This window comes from Zingiber officinale, chromosome 1A (assembly GCF_018446385.1).
Source record: "Zingiber officinale cultivar Zhangliang chromosome 1A, Zo_v1.1, whole genome shotgun sequence".
In the NCBI taxonomy this organism is placed as follows: Eukaryota; Viridiplantae; Streptophyta; class Magnoliopsida; order Zingiberales; family Zingiberaceae; genus Zingiber; species Zingiber officinale.
The window spans coordinates 187,888,981-187,906,464 of record NC_055987.1 but is presented as its reverse complement, the minus strand read 5'-3'; the positions used below and the strand labels follow the sequence as shown (position 1 = coordinate 187,906,464).

Here is a 17,484-nt window from a genome sequence, read left to right as displayed (position 1 = left end):
GAACCGACTTCAAAAGATGGCAACAGAAGATGTTGTTTTATCTAACAACGCTAAACCTTGTACGGTTTTTGCACGAAGACACGCCAGCCGCTACGGAAGGAAGTAAGGCTGCTAGCGATGCGTGGTCTCATGGAGATTTTCTGTGCCGCAATTATATACTCAACGCCTTGGACAACACGTTATATAACGTATATTATTCTCTGGAGACGGCAAAATCTTTGTGGGAATCCCTTGAGAAGAAATACAAGACCGAAAATGCTGGATTGAAGAAATTCATCGTCGGTCGATTTCTGGATTTCAAGATGGTGGACTCAAAAAGCGTCTCATCTCAAGTCCAAGATATGCAATTAATACTGCATGATCTGGACGCCGAAGGCATGAAGCTGAATGAGACATTCGCAGTTGCTGCGGTAATTGAGAAGCTCCCTCCGTCATGGAAGGATTTCAAGAATTACCTAAAGCACAAGCAAAAGGAAATAGGGCTGCAAGACCTGATCCTGAGGCTACGAATAAAAGAGGATAATCGAAAGTTATCCGACTCCAGAGGAACCAAGCGGACTATAGACGAAATGTCCAACCTGGTCGAGCCGAACGCCAAAAAGCCGAAGCAGTTCAAAAGGAAGGCTCAAGCAAAGAAGTTCAAAGGCTCCTGCTACAACTGTAGAAATGCAAGACACCTATCCAAGGACTGCAGACGCCCAAAGAAGCCAACCAAGGGGCCAAAGGATGTTGCGAATCATGTCGCAACCTCTCTTGAGGACTTGGATCTCACTGCGGTTGTATTTGAAGCCAACTTGGTGGATACCAACCCGAAGCAGTGGTTCATTGATACTGGAGCAACTCATCATATCTGTTCCGATAAAGCGATGTTCTCCAAGTATACTCCGATAAATGGCAGGAAGCTCTATATGGGTAATTCCACGACGTCGCCAATTATTGGACTCGGAAAAGTTGTTCTGAAGATGACGTCCGGAAAGGAGCTAACACTAATTGATGTACTCCATGTTCCCGACATCAGTAAGAACCTAGTTTCTGGAGCGGCATTGGTCAAGGCCGGATTTAGGCTAGTGTTCCAGTCAGACAACTTTATACTTACGAAGAATGGTGTCTTCGTAGGAAAGGGGTACCTAGAAAAGGGTTTATTCAAAATGGTTGTAATGCCTGTACTCCGAAATTTTGATGGTAATAAAATAAATGCTTCCAGCTATGTTGTTGAGTGTTTTAATTTATGGCATGATCGACTCGGACATGTGAATAATAATACTCTCAAACGTCTCGTCAAATTAAATTTATTACCAAACGTCAATGTTGACGGAACACTCAAATGTGAAGTGTGCGTGGAAGCGAAAATGACGAAACTACCTTTTCATTCGGTGGAAAGGACGACAACTCCTCTAGAGTTAATACATAGTGATCTATGTGACTTGAAATTTGTGCAAACTAGAGGAGGTAAAAAATATTTTATTACTTTTATCGATGACTGCACAAAGTTCTATTATGTCTTTCTTTTAAGAAGTAAAGACGAAGCCCTAGAGGCGTTCAGAACCTATAAAACAGAAGTTGAAAACCAACTTGACAAACGAATTAAAATAATTCGAAGCGATAGAGGTGGAGAATATGGTGCACCGTTTGATGAATTTTGTACAGAATCTGGCATTATCCATCAAACAACGGCACCTTACTCACCTCAATCAAACGGTGTTGCCGAACGTAAAAATCGGACACTAAAAGAAATGATGAATGCCTTGTTGATAAATTCAGGCTTACCTCAAAACTTGTGGGGGGAAGCAATATTATCGGCAAATCACATTCTCAACAGAATCCCTCATAAGAAAAATGATAAAACTCCATATGAACTATGGAAAGGCCGCGAGCCATCGTACAAATACCTGAAAGTGTGGGGGTGCTTGGCAAAGGTCAAAGTACCTAAACCAAAGCAAGTAAAGATCGGACCTAAAACGTTCGATGCGATATTTGTCAGATATGCCCATAATAGTAGTGCATATCGTTTCCTAGTTCACAAATCAGATATTCCTGATATACATGTGGGAACAACCATAGAATCTCGAAATACGATATTCTTTGAAAACGTATTCCCAAATAAAAAGGGAAACGTTGAAAGTGATAACAACGGAAGTTCAAACAAAAATGACGTTACCGAACTTAGCTGTTATAAAAGGACTATTGACGATCAAAGTGAAGAGCCACGTCGTAGCAAACGGGCCAGAGTTGAGAAATCGTTCGGGCCAGATTTCATGACTTTCATGTCAGAAATGGAACCAAGAACATTAAGTGAAGCTCTCTCTAGACCCGATGCTCCAATGTGGAAAGAAGCTGTCAATAGTGAAATTGAGTCTATCATGAATAATCATACTTGGGAATTAGTAGACCTTCCTTCTGGTAATAAACCATTAGGTTGTAAGTGGATACTAAAACGTAAGTATAAAGCTGATGGATCAATTGACAAGTATAAGGCCAGACTTGTAGCCAAGGGGTACAAGCAAGAGGAAGGCCTTAATTACTTCGATACATACTTACCGGTGACAAGGATTACGTCCATACGAGTGCTAATAGCCATTGCAGCACTGTATGACCTTGAAATACATCAAATGGATGTTAAGACTGCGTTCTTAAATGGTGAGTTGGAAGAAGAAATTTATATGGAGCAACCCGAAGGGTTCATGGCTCCTGGAAATGAGAAAAAGGTGTGTCGACTTGTTAAGTCGTTGTACGGACTTAAGCAAGCGCCTAAACAATGGCACGAAAAATTTGACAAAGTAATGCTGTCAAACGAATTCAGAATAAATGAATGTGACAAATGCATTTATAAAAACACCTGAAGGCTATGTAATTGTCTGTCTATACGTAGACGACATGCTAATAATGGGCAGTAATCATGATGTAATCATGACTACAAAGAAAATGTTGACCAGAAATTTTGATATGAAAGATATGGGTCAAGTAGATGTTATATTGGGAATTAAAATTCTCAGGACATCAGAAGGGATAGTTTTAACATAATCCCATTATGTAGAATCTGTATTGAAAAAATTCAATGCGTACGATCTCTCTACAGTGAAAACACCTATGGATCTAAGTCAACACTTAGCAAAAAACCATGGTGAGACCATATCGCAGTTGGAATATTCTCGGATAATAGGCAGTTTGATGTATCTCACAAACTGCACACGTCCGGATATTGCCTGTACGGTCAACAAACTGAGTCGTTTTACGAGTAATCCAAACGACACCCATTGGAAAGCATTGATGCGAGTTCTCAGATATTTGAAATATACTATGAACTATGGATTACATTATGGAAAATATCCCGCTGTGTTGGAAGGATATTGTGATGCTAATTGGATATCAGATACAAAAGACTCCAAATCCACTAGTGGATATGTATTCATGATCGGTGGGGGAGCAGTATCTTGGAAATCCACTAAGCAGACTTGCATTGCTCGGTCAACTATGGAATCCGAGTTTATAGCACTAGACAAAGCAGCTGAGGAAGCTGAATGGCTGCGGAATTTCTTGGAAGATATTCCTAGCTGGGTGAAACCTGTGTCTGCCGTACTAATCCACTGTGATAGTCAATCGGCGATTGGAAGGGCACAGAGTAATATGTATAATGGGAAGTCACGACATATACGTCGTAGACATAATACCATTAGGCAGTTGATCTCGAATGGAGTGATTGCAATCGTAAGTCCAAAGATAATTTGGCAGATCCTCTAACGAAGGGGTTGAGTCGAGATCAAGTATACTGCTCATCAAGAGGAATGTGATTAAAAATCTACAACTAAAAACGACTGTAGCGGTAACCCAACCTTGTTAACTGGAGATCCCAAGATCTTGGTTCAATGGGACAACGAAGTTACAGAAGTTGTGGTCCAGTACATTAGATAGTTTATCTCTATCCCAATCCTAGGATGAATTTGTGCTGTCCTACCTCATGTAGTGAGGTTAAGTTTATGCTTTTAGTGACTTCTATACCTGATAAGGTGGAGTATGGTAGGATACTCTTGATAGAAGTGTCACCTATGTGAGTGTGAAGACAGGCCGCTTCAATGAAACACTCATGAATCCAAGATGGTATCCATGGCCGAAACGGAACCAACCATGAGAACCTAAAGTAGGTGAGATAGATCTCTGTGTGGGTGTTATTGTCTAAGTATACACCAACAGCTCAAGACATCACGTTCACTGCGCAGCCTAGTATACTCGATAGCATTTCACTACGGAAGGTTCAAAGCCACAAGCTACCTCTCCCGATGCAGTGACTTATCGATTGGACTCTTGTAAAATGTCAGCATGCATACACGCATTGCATTAATTTCCATTCATGTGGGGGATTGTTGGATATTGGGGCCTTAAATGGACCAAAACGATTTAGAGGAAGGAAGCCATCAATTGTTGAAAGTCGTAATTGACTTCAAAATTGAAATCTACGATTCGCGTAGATAGATTTAGACTATTAATTTGCTCAAAACCGATTAAGGGTGAATGAGAAATTAATGTTTAAAGTCAACCCAAAATAACATTTGTTATTCATTAATAAAGTGCATAGGAGAATAGTCCCACATCGGAAATTCTCGATGTGTATTCTCTACTTATTAATGAAGATGTGTCAATGGAGTTAACACAAAAAAATAAAAGGACAGGTGACCCCTTAGCCCAGGGCGAGCAGGTGCTCGCACCTGTGAGCCCGCCACGTGCGCACGTGCGCAATGGGCGCTTTGTAGGCGCACTTTGCACTAGTTGACTTAGGGAATGGATGGCTACCGTTGATCAACGTTGATCAAATAGATATGATGGATCGCTTGTGATGCGATCTAGAGCGTTGGATCGCAAAGAGTAACGATCTGACGGCCTGGGATGAGGCTTGATCTGAAGCATCGAATCAATGGATCCAGATCCAATGGCTGATGACAATAGGCGGGATCTGAGGGTCACAACTCCTCAGATCTGATGGATGAGATTGAAGTGGGCTTGGTGAAGGGTTACAACCCTTCAGAATAGATGATCTAGATCGATCCAGCCCAAGGAACACATCCACTCACCCAAAGGACACTCAACCTCTTCGTTCAGTATAAATAGAACCCTCCAGATGATGGAATACTCACTCAATCTTCTCTTCTCTTCCTCAAGCATTCATCTCATCTTGTGCATTCAAGAGTCCAAGAAGTCTACTAAAAGGTTCGCTGGTCTCGAAAGTCGGAGTGCTACGATTCCGAGACGTTCGTCGTCGTTGTATCTTGGGAACGAATTGCAACAATCCGTTAAGCACCGTAGCGGAGCAATATCGTTTACGGAGATAGTCTCGAACACTAGCCTCGACGATCAGTTTGCATACTCCAGAAGCTACCCGGAGACAACAGCTATAAGGGTCTTCTCCGCCTTCAACAAAGAAGAACTTTCTATTGGAGCTTTAACTGTCTTGGATTAACAACCTTCCCGGTTGCAAACCAAGTAAATTTGGAGTTTTGTCATACTATTTAGTCATTACTTTTGATTAACTAATGTGTGTTTGTTTTTACTAAATAGAAAATAAAAGAAAGTGTTTTATTATATTTCAGGGTAATTCTTTCCTCTTACCGGCCGCACGAGACCAACATAAATTGTTAGCCTTATTATGTTTTTCTGATTTTGTTTTTATATTTAGTGTAACATAGTACAACTAATCACATAATTAAGATAAAAATAATATTTTTAAAATTCTTAATTCTAATTTACAAAATTAATTAAAAATTTTATAAGAGGCCTTTATTTTTTTTTACCGTTTTCTCAACTTCTTATCTTATTTCAATAACAAAAAGTTTAGTAAAATACAAGTACTCATAATTTTGATATCGAGCAAAAAAAAAACAAATAAAAGAATATTCTTTCTCATTTATTATTAAAATAACATCTCATCCTTGGTAGTAAAAAGTGAAATCCACCATTCCAGTAACTCCACATGGTCAGTCTTATGTCCATATGTGAGAAAGTAAATCGAGAAGCTGGTCATTACGAGGAAGGGTATTTTTCTTAACTTTACTGAGATTTTTCCCCAGCCCATTATAGCAATATATATCTCATAGTAACCAACTCAACCATGATCGGGGGCAAATAATCTCTCATCCAGTTTCAATGATGGTGCAATCGACATTGGGTCAAGATTGATTAGATTGACCAAGCTCAAGTTGACTCAAGTTGGGTTTAGATGTCTGATTAACATGTTAGTTGGTCGAGTAAGAGTTAAGTAAGTCAAAATTAACCAGATATTTGACAAGAAGTGAAAAGTCCAAGTGTGTCATTGTTGACCGGATATTTGACAATTGGAAGTCCAATAATAAGGAGTTGATATGAGAAAATTCAAGGGAGTCGTGGTTGATCAGACACTTGGTGAGTATAGATGACGAAAGTCCAATTGGGTGACGGTTAATCAGATACTTGGGTTATGAAAAACCGGACACTTAGCATGAGAAGCGAAAATCAAGTAGGTCAAGTTTGACAGGACACTTGTAATATGGAGAAAAACCCTAAATAACTGGAGAGACTAGATGTTAGGTAAATATGGAAAGTTTCTACCAGGTCACAAAAGACTGGATATTATAGTGAGTGTAGATGTCCAAACATGTCAAGAAAGACTAGATGTTTAGCATATGTGAAGTTTTGATAGGATAAGGATGATTGGATATTTGGCGCATGAAGTCCAGACTTATTAGGGTTGATCAAATGGTGCACAAACGAATTCTTGATAGGTTGAGGTTAATTGAATACTAGACAAGACGAGAATTTATCTTTGGTAAAACTGAAACCATAGTATTAATTGATTGATGGATTGTAAACCTTAAAATTAAGATTTTAGGTATTTTATGGTTTGCTATAGTAATTGTTACAATAACTTTTGGGTTTATTATAGTAACTGAGTTTTGGATCCCAAGATTGTATCCTTGTTTGCTAAGCTGTGCTACATCAATAATAGTCAAAACATGTACGTATTACTAATGAAGAATTTGGAGTATTTTAAGCTCTACACAATCTCTTAGTTATAAATGGATAATAACTGATAGACAAAACTAGCGGATAGATCTAAAAACTTTTAAATTATTTTACACGAACACAGTTTTTAAAGAAGAGTTGACATCAATGTAGAGGGCCGGGGCAACAACGCGTCCGCGTCTGAATAAGAGAGAGAAAGAGACGCAAAGGGCTGCTAAATCAACTCATCGTTCAAACGAGCTTAACGGTTGACCAAATTAATTAATGACTGAATCAATTCTGTATATCCACGATGACGCGGTGCAGGTCTTTTGTTTCAATATCAGACGAGTCAAATAGGGATGGCAATAGGGTGGGGCGGGGTGGGTTTGTCATTCCCATCGCCGTCTCGTTTTCATTTTTTCGGGTTCGGGGATTCCCCGAACCCGAACCCACGGGTTCAGGGATTCCCCATTCCCGCCCCATCTTCATGATCTATCGGCAGCAACCATCATCACTAGCAGTATCATGCTCGAGCATGCAATGTGGTAATAGCAATCTTATAATCGAAAATTTTACCTCCCAGCAGACGAACTCTGGTTGCAGTGTCACGTCGTGCGACTACGGTGGTTTTGTAAATGGTTCCATTTTCACTTCGTAAGTAGTCGTTTTTTTACATTTTATTTCGATATTTCTTTCTCAACAGAGAAGGGGCATTAATTCTCCAATGCAGGTTGACTACTACTCTTCAACCACAATGTTCAGGAAACTAGTTAATCCTCAATGTGTGAAGTCATGTTTCCCAAAGTACTCACAGATTTTGTTGCCTATTTGAAACCAATAGATTAATATTAACACTATTATTAATATTTTTTAAAAAAATTATATCATTATTTATTAATAATAATAATATTCGGGACGGGTTCGGGGATGGGGATAGTATTCTCATACCCGCCCCAAACCCGCCCCATCCCCGAAAAATCGGGGATCCCCATCCCCATTTCAGGTTTTTCCCGCAGGACCCCAAACCCATGGGGAAAATTGCCATCCCTAGAGTCAAATAACAAGAGACGGTGACGACCTGCTACCTTCAAGTATTAAGTACTGACTCCGTCCCTGAGTGCATTATTATAAATAGAGCCCTGCAACTCCGCAATATTCAAACACATCTCATCATTCCTTCCTTCCTTTACAACTTGTTACTGCATCTCTGTAAAATGGCAGCCTCCTCAGTCATTCCTTCCTTGCTCCTCTTCCTCTTCGTAGCTGCCGTTGCCGCTGCCTCCTCCAACCCCAATGGCTACATGCACCTGCGCTTCTACAACCACGAGAGAATCCTTGGCTCCGGTCCCAGCGCCACTGTCGTCTACGCCGTCCAGCGCCGTGACTCCAACTCTGGGGCTGGTTTTGGTAACGTCATCGTCTACGACAACCTTCTGCGGTCCGGGGTGGAGACAGACTCACCCATCGTCGGCCGAAACCAGGGCATGGGAGTGGGCTCGAGCTTGGCCGAGAATTCTGGCCTCACCAATTTCCAGCTGGTGTTCACCGCCGGCAAGTACAACGGCAGCTCCCTCGCCCTGCAGGGGTTGTTCCCGGTCGCCCCGCTTGGGACCGTGTTCGAACGGGCGATCACCGGTGGCACAGGAAAGTTCCGTTTGGCCAGAGGATACCTCTTGACAACGGAAGTTCGTGCTACCAACACCACCCTTACTGGACAACTCGACGCTTATATCACCTTCCGTTGAGACTTGAGATCAACATTTTTATATGCAATTTATTATTTTCTCATTTATAATTAATTATTTCATAATCCTTGATTTTATGTATAGAAATACATTTATCTTAATAATTAAGCTAAATTGTATTATAAAAGTTCATGATTATTTTGGATGATGAAAAAGATTGGATGGTACATGATTAATTACTTCTGTTTTATCTTTTTGGTAATGAGCAAGTTAAAGATCGCAATCAAATTAAAACTTGAAAAGTTACATATGAAAGAGAAAATGGATTATATACAACTGTTTTACAAAAGAATGTATTGACTTTGGCCACGCATGCTGCTACTAGATTCATTTCCAGCTCAGTCGATGCATATTCAGGCGGACTCGGTCTTCTGATAAAAGCTACAACAAGGGGGCAAAACTGCATTATTGATTAAAATTAATATTTAGTCAGGGACCGTCTTAAAAATTATTACGTATAAACTAATGGATTTTACTAACTGATACTCAGAACAACCTCCAACATTAAGAATTCCACTAACGATGGCAATGGCCAAGTACCTAAAATAATTGAATGCATGTATATAAAAGAAGCTGTTGGCACAATTGCTTTCAATGGAGGCTGCCATCCACAGCAAGCAAAGGACAACCACACAACAAGAACATTAAAAAAGACAGAGGCAGCGAAGAGGAAGAGAAAGAGCATTGGCAAATAATTGACCCTGGATTTCATGATTCAAGCATATTTTTATACAAATTGAATATTTACAGAATCGAGGGACACAACAGATGAGTCGAACAGCCTAAGATTTTTACAATAACAATTTTGGAGTAGAAGAGATCCAGAACTTTTGAGCTCAAAAAGCAAACTCCCCCTCCAAGCTATAGCTCTTGAGAACAATAGCTCAAATCCAATTCATGGATGAAAATAAAAACATAGAAAAACTAAAAAAAAAAAGTAGCCTTCTTCCTCTCCGTATCTCATCTCTCATCTCTTACTTTGTTATCTACATGGAACTTGAATTACGAACAGACAGATTGTTACTAGAAAAATGTACAGTAGCAGAGAAAAAGCTTAAAGGAGTTGCAAAATACCTCACAGCTCCATTTTAATTTAACTCTCTTCTTCGCCATCTCTGCTGCTAATTTTAGCACCCTAAATTTTGGATTATAGTTTGTCGATGTTAATTTTTTTTTGTCCTCTTAGTTTTCTTATTCTCTCTTCCTCGGCAGCGCTCCAAAATGGGGCAGAGAACGTGCCGGAAGAAGGGGGCCAGTTTAGGCCACAGCGGTTATGCTGCTGCAGCTCCGGCGGCCACGGTTGAGGTAGTCAAAACCCTCGACACGCATGGCTGCCGGAACCAGGCCAAACTTGGCGTGGGCACAACCTTGCTTGGGGGACACAAGCGGGCCGGTTTGGGTTAGTTGTGAAGGGGCGAAGGGCGCTGGTGGGGTGTGGATCATATATAACCATTTTATCAAAGAATGTGTTCCGATCTAGGGATGGGTCAACTCCTGCGTAAGTGGCCACGCCTGTTACTAGATTCGCTTCCATTTGTCGGGTCGGCCTTGTTTCACCTCGTTTGTCATGTCCCGGGTGAGTCCCTGCTAGAGGAAATTTCGACAATATCTCCCTTGTACGAGTGACAATCTGAAACTCACTACAAAACCCTCAGGGCTCACACACCTCAGCCAACATGACCGAAACATATATAATGAAATAAGATAAACATTCCATGCAGTTTATATAATTCAGCTTCCGGCTGACACAACCACGCAGTTATAATGGTAAAAACCTACTCCACTACGACGAGGAAAACACAACACAACGGAAAACCTTCGCAGTGGAAACATGGGCATCATACCAGAAGCACGATATAAAATCCAAACTGCAAAACACATACATCACAAGTATATAGTTCACTAACAAAGAAACACAAGTCCGATAATATAAAACCACCTCGACACCCAGTGGAGACTAGCGACTGGAACCTCCTGACGACTTCAACCTAAAATAGAAAAATAAAATCACGAGGTGAGTCCAAGAAGTCAGCGGATACCAAGCTAATATGCATAGTACAATATAACCAATAATAATAAATATGCAGTACAGTCTCTTGGAAAATAACTGAAAATGCAAAACTGAAAGACAAGAGAAACTGTACTCATCAGGGCTTCCTATCCTGGCATAAAAGTCGTCAGACCAAATCCATCATGTCTCCTGTATGCATGTCAATCATATGCAACCACAGAAATATAACATTCAATATACAGGAATCACAAGCAATAAATACAATCCATGCATATAATGCAAAATTTCTAGGTCACCCTTGACGTCAGTCAGCCATCTAACATGCGATGGTGAGACCGAATGGGTAGGGTTATGACAACTGTGCACTCTGCCATCACTATGTTGGACCCCGTGGATGTTTTGATGTGATCAACCAAGTTAGGTAAAGTCCTGCATGTTATTTGATCCCTGTGTCTAAGTGTGCAGGAACTTAGGAGCGTAAGAAGTTGAGCGCAAGATGCAGCTAGCGAGAAGGATGGCACGGGAAGGGAGCCGACGGGCTCGGTGCGTCCCAAGGAAAAAAGATCTGCGGAAGAGTACACCGGTGGACGAGAAGAACGTGCGTGGCGTTTAAGGGACGAGAAGCCGGGTCGAAAGTCTGCTCAAGGAGAAGGTCGGAAATTCGGTTCGGGTGAGCCTTATTTCGGTTGGCCAGAATCACCCAAGCGATCAGAACTTCGGAAACCAAAGTGAAGATGAAGACAAGCTGGAAGAAGGAGCTGAACTGGCTGAAGAAGAAGTTGGAGGCGCCCTCAACATTGGAGGCGCCCTCAACAAGTGTTGAGGGTGCCCTCAACTGGTCAAACTGACCGTTATGCGTGCGGATAAAGTTTTATAAAGGTCAATTCTCTAGGAGGCGGCCTCAAGACCCGAGATAAGATTTCTAGGAGCTATATAAAGGCCTCTGGAGCTAGGAAATGAATCAATCAACTCTATATTCAATTCCTAGCAATAGTTTAGAGCTTTCGTTGTGTAAAAAACTTTTCCGCCTTTAGAGAATGAGATCTTTCTGAGCTTTTTCATTGTCTTGGATTAACAACCCCCTGGGTTGTAACAATGTTAAATTCTCTGTCTTCTCTTTATTTCTGTTTGTTTATTTCTTTATTATTATTACATTTTTGAGTTGAAAGTCTTGAGAAGGTATATTTTATTTTTCAGGCAATTCACCCCCCCTCTTACCCGCCCCGCTGCACCGACAAGTGGTATCAGAGCCCGATAGCCTCAGAAGGACTAACCGCCAACTGAAGCACAAAAATCAAGACAATGGCTGGAACGAACATCCATCCCCCAAAGTTTGACGGAGACTTTGCTACGTGGAAACGTCGAATGGAAGTATTTTTTACGACTGAATTTGATATTCTTTTAATAATGAAATATGGATATACAACGTCAAAAGACAAAGAAGAATACAACTGGACGAAGAAGGAGCAGGCCGATTTCGTGGCCAACGGAAAGGCGGAATTTCATTTGCTCAGTGTTCTGCCGCCCCAGGAGGTAAGTCGGATCGGAAGCTATGACTCCACCAAAGACCTCTGGGAGAAATTCCTGGAGCTCCACGAATGCACCTCAGAAGTCAAGTTAGTGAGGCACGACATCCTCCGGACGCAACTAACAAACCTCTAGATGAACGATAGCGAAAAGGTAGCGCAACTCCAAGCGAGAATCAAGGAGCTAATAACGCAACTGACAAATCTCGGAGAATCAGTAACAAACCGAGACTCCATCTGGTATGCGCTCAACGCCTTCCCAAGAACTCCAGAGTGGGCGTCCTTAGTAGATGCTTACTACATCTCTAAGGACTTTGAGATAAGTACCTTAGAAAGTTTATTCTCTATATTTGAACTTCACGAGTCTCGAATTACAAAGCCTAAACAAGTAGAAAAGCTGAATCTCAATATTGCCCTACAAGCCAAAAAGGACGATCCCTGTTAGGACCAAAAGTAGCTAGAGGGTGAATAGCTCGTCGCGTTCGCTCGGTGCTTGGCGTTGCTTGTTTCTTCAAGAATATGCAGCGGAAATACAAAGAAACAATCACACAACGCTAACACGGTTAGTTTACTTGGTATCCACCTCACAAGAGGTGACTAATGCAAGGATCCACACCAACACACACACCCTCCACTAAATAAAACTCTCCTTTATGGTAACTACCAAGGGCGGAGAAGCCCTACAAGACTCAATACAAGAAGAGAGGGAAAGGATACAAGAAATACAAGCTTACAAGCTTACAATGAGTATAAACCCTAACCCTAGCTTCTCTTCTTGGCTTTGATCCGCCTCTTGACTTGGAAAACTTCCAAGATCCTTCAAGAACTGGCGATCTGAGCTTTGTGAGTGCTGTGGAGGAGCTGGCGAGAAATCTGGAGTGAATCGGAGAAGAGATGCCGAAGGAAATGAACGCCTGCGGCCTTTATCGACGCCAACGGTCGGATCCCGATCGATTCGAATGTTCCCAATCGATCGGGGAGGCTTTGGATCGACTCACGGATCGATCCAGAGTGCCTCTGTGCTCTGGGAAAAACGCCTGGATCGATCCACGGATCGATCCACGGATCGATCCAGAGGCTCTCTGTTCGCTTAGGAGAAGCCTGGATCGATCCACTGATCGATCCAGCTCCTGGATCGATCCACTGATCGATCCAACACTTGGTTTTTGCCCAAAACCAAGTTCCAAGCCTCTCAAACCAACATCCGGTCAACCTTGACCTGTTGGTACATCATGCCTAGCATCTGGTCACTCCTTTGACCTGCTAGGACTCCCTTACCAAGTGTCTGGTCAATCCCTTTGACCCACTTAGACTTTTCTATTCATGCCAAGTATCTGGTCACTCCCTTGACCTACTTGGACTTCCATCAGATGTCTGGTCAATCCCTTTGACCTATCTGTATTTCCTCGTGCCAAGTATCCAGTCAATCCTTTGACCTACTTGGACTTCCCAACACCAGATGTCCGATCATCCTTGATCCATCTGGATTTTCCCTTGCCTGGCTTCACTCACCAGGACTTTCACCTAGCTTCACTCACTAGGGTTTTCCATCTGCCTAGCTTCACTCACTAGGGCTTTCACCTGGCTTCACTCACCAGGACTTTCACCTAGCTTCACTCACTAGGGTTTTCCTTCTGCCTGGCTTCACTCACCAGAACTTTCACCTAGCTTCACTCACCAGGACTTTCACCTGGCTTCACTCACCAGGACTTTCACCTAGCTTCACTCACTAGGATTTTCACCTGGTTTCACTCACCAGGACTTTCACCTAGCTTCACTCACTAGGACTTTCACCTAGCTTCACTCACTAGGGTTTTCCTTCTGCCTGGCTTCACTCACCAGGACTTCCCTGTCAAGTATCCGGTCAACCTTGACCTACTTGACTCTTCTTCAATCAATTTCTTATTGTCAAACATCTAAACTCAAACCAAGACTCAGCTTGGTCACCCAGGTCAACCTTGACCTGAGGGATGTTGCACCAACAATCTCCCCCTTTTTGATGTTTGACAATACCACAATAGCACTTACAATACCACATGTAAGTTAGGCTAATCCTATAGCCTCAATCTTCATGCCACTAGGTAATGAACATATAAATTAAGCTTTTTATTCTCCCCCTACGAGGGCACACTCCCTCTAAGTAATGAAAGCCTAACTTACACCCATTCATAGGTCCTTTCATTCTCCCCCTATTGGCACACATCAACCCATCTTTGGGCACACATCAACCTATGCCCCAATTTTGGGTACACATCAACAAATCCATTTGTTGACGACTCTCCCCCTGAAGAGTTACTCATCATTGTTCACAACATCACTCGTTGTGATCAACACGATAATGAAGGTCTCATACCCTTCATTTATCCTTAACTTCTCCCTCAATGTAGACAAATACCCAACCTTGAGCATTATCTAACCACTTGAGTTCCCACTTGAAATAATGAGGATATCCACTCCCCATTTCAAGTTCAAAAGCTCATACATGAGCATTTTCTTTAAAAAAGGTTAACCACCTTCCAAGGTTCCTGAAAAGTAATTTTCATGTCTTTAAAGAGTCCCTCCCCCTAAAGACATGGTGGTGACTTCTGTCATTGCACCAATAATGACTTGGAATCCCTAAACCTTTAGGAAACCCAAATTTAGAAGTTTTGAGGTTCAAATACTCAAAATTTGAAACAAACCTCAACCTAAACTTCAATGAAGCCTTCCTTAACCAATCCATCCTTGTTTTCACATGAAAACACCCTTTGTATGTATACAAATGTATTTTAGGGGTTTGGAATGGTTACCTAGACTCAAACAGGTTCAAAGATGCTGAAATCAAGCCTTCCCAGCCAAAATCAGCAACTTGGATCGATTGGAGTTGGGTTCCAATCGATTGAACCTTTCTGAATCGATCCACTGATCGATTCAGAATACCTGGATCGATCGGCTGATCGATTCAGACTACCTGGATCGATCGGCTGATCGATCCAGCGAGCTTCTGCTCGCGGGAGACTTGCCTTCTGAATCGATCCACGGATCGATTCGGGCACTCCAATCGATCCATGGATCGATCGGAGCTCTGATAGTTGCTGAAATTCCATTTCAGTCAACTTCAGAAACCCCTAGAAAATTCTACAAAAATCCAAAAATCATGAAATTTCGTGTAGACATTATTTAGGGCATACTTAATCATGGAAAAATAGCTTTCTATGAAAATACATCATATTTTCAAAGATTGACACAAACTTGAAAACTTGCAAAAACTTTAGTGTTTTTCTTCAAGTTTGTGTCTAACTATTCAATGGTGATTACTATCAAAAGATAGCCTTCACCAAGGTTTTCCAAAAACATTTTAAAAACATTTTCAAAACCAATATCCCATCATGTTCCTTGGGCATAATGCACATGACTTGTACATTAGCTTTCCCAATGATGGGAAAACACATAACTATGTGTTTTGATGAACCTAAAACTCAAAAGAATGCACTAAATCAACATCTTGAGTTTTGTTCATCTTCCTAACATCTCACTTGTATCTAATGTACACTAAAACACGGACAAGTCACCTTATAGTCCTTGTGAGATGTGGGATTTTGATTTTTCCCTAATCTAGGGATCATGCATATATATCTAGGCATTCTAGAGATATTAGACATCCACCTAGGATGTCACTTGTCAATAATTGTTGTTAATTGCCATTCGTCCTTAATTACAAGGAATTAAACTTAATGCATGATTATGTTATGGCATACATCAAAAGAAAATAATTTTCAAAAGAAAATATCCTATTACTACATGATGTATGAATGTCATGACATGGTATTTTTGGAGTTTTCATAATAAAACAATGAATTCAAAAATAGACATGATGTCATGGCATATGATGGGCAAGCAATCATGGCAATGTTTAGCATAAATAAAATATACCTAGATTACCTATCTAAATATCCTTAATCACTTAGCTAAACTCAAAATATACCACTTGTTTTAACTTAAAACGATACCACTTGTTTTAATTTAAAACATTAAACCTAGATTGCCCTAACTACTTCAAAGAAATGCCAAAATCTAAATTGACATTTCTTATTTCTCTTGATTTGTTTATGCCACTTAATAATTAAACATATCCTCAAATGTTGGCATATTTCATTTTTCCACAAGAGTAGCACTAAGAAATACCAAAGTCCCAACTTGGTATTTCTTATATTTTTCTAATTTGTGCCTTTTTAAGATAAAATCAATTTTTCCACCAATAGACACATGTTACTCTTTCAAGAAGTAATCAATAGGTCCATTTCATTTTCAAAGGTTAACTAAAACCTTGAAAATGCTCCTTGAGTGTCAATTTCCTCAAAGTTGGGTTAACTACCCTTTTAATCGGAGTTGACACTCTCTAACCCATCTATGGGGTAGAGAAGATGCTCCTAGGAACCCAACACCTATTGGTGCTCCTTGGATGCTCTAGGTACTCACTAGGGATAACTTCCCTAGATACCTTCCTAGTGACCTTGTTGGGCTTCTTAGAAGCCTTGGTCACATTTTCTAGGTCAACTCTAGGGATAGCCTCCCTTGTGACCTTGTTAGTGACTTTCTTAGACTTCTTAGAAGTCTTAGTCACATTTATTGCAAAAATACTCTTAGGGATGACTTCCCTAGTATTTTTGGCTTGACCACTAGACCTAGGGTTTGTTTCATAACTATATGGAACTCTATGGTAAGAGGGCACATCCTTCTTAGCCTTTGGTTTGTATCCCAAACCTCTATGGCCATTAGATGACTTTTGTACCCCTAAACCTAGGTTATGCTCATTTTGCCCTAATAGGATATTTTCCATCCTTTTTAGGGTCTTTTCCATTTTATCAAGTCTTGACCTCAAGACTTGATTTTCCATCACTAAGTCCTTAGTTTTTGGTTTTCCATTAAGTTCATGAGCATTTTTGTGCCTAGGCTTGTAGATACAATCCTTAGAGTTCTTGTCTAGATTTTTACTTACATTCCTAGCCTTAGGTGTAGTAGTTTTAGCATGAAAAGCTATATGTTTTTCTTTAACGCTATCATGCTTTCTATTTTCATGGTAAATAGCATTAAAATGATATAAGTTAGAACTATCATGCTTTTTACCATAATGTAAAGGGGTAGGCTCAATAAATGTTACCTTCTTCTTTACCTTGGAGGCTCCCCCTTGACGAATGCCTCCTTGAGCCTTGACCATCTTCTTCCCCTTGGGGCATTGACTTCGGTAATGCCC

The 17,484-nt window shown here is 40.9% G+C and overlaps 1 protein-coding gene across 1 annotated transcript; it reads left to right on the top strand.

The window, feature by feature from the left end:
• Positions 1–8,183: 8,183 nt before the first annotated feature.
• LOC122008327 (dirigent protein 22-like) lies at positions 8,184–8,714 on the top strand. The gene has a single exon (XM_042564040.1). The coding sequence runs from the start codon at positions 8,184–8,186 to the stop codon at positions 8,712–8,714; it is 531 nt and encodes a 176-aa protein (XP_042419974.1).
• The last annotated feature ends 8,770 nt before the right edge of the window (positions 8,715–17,484 follow it).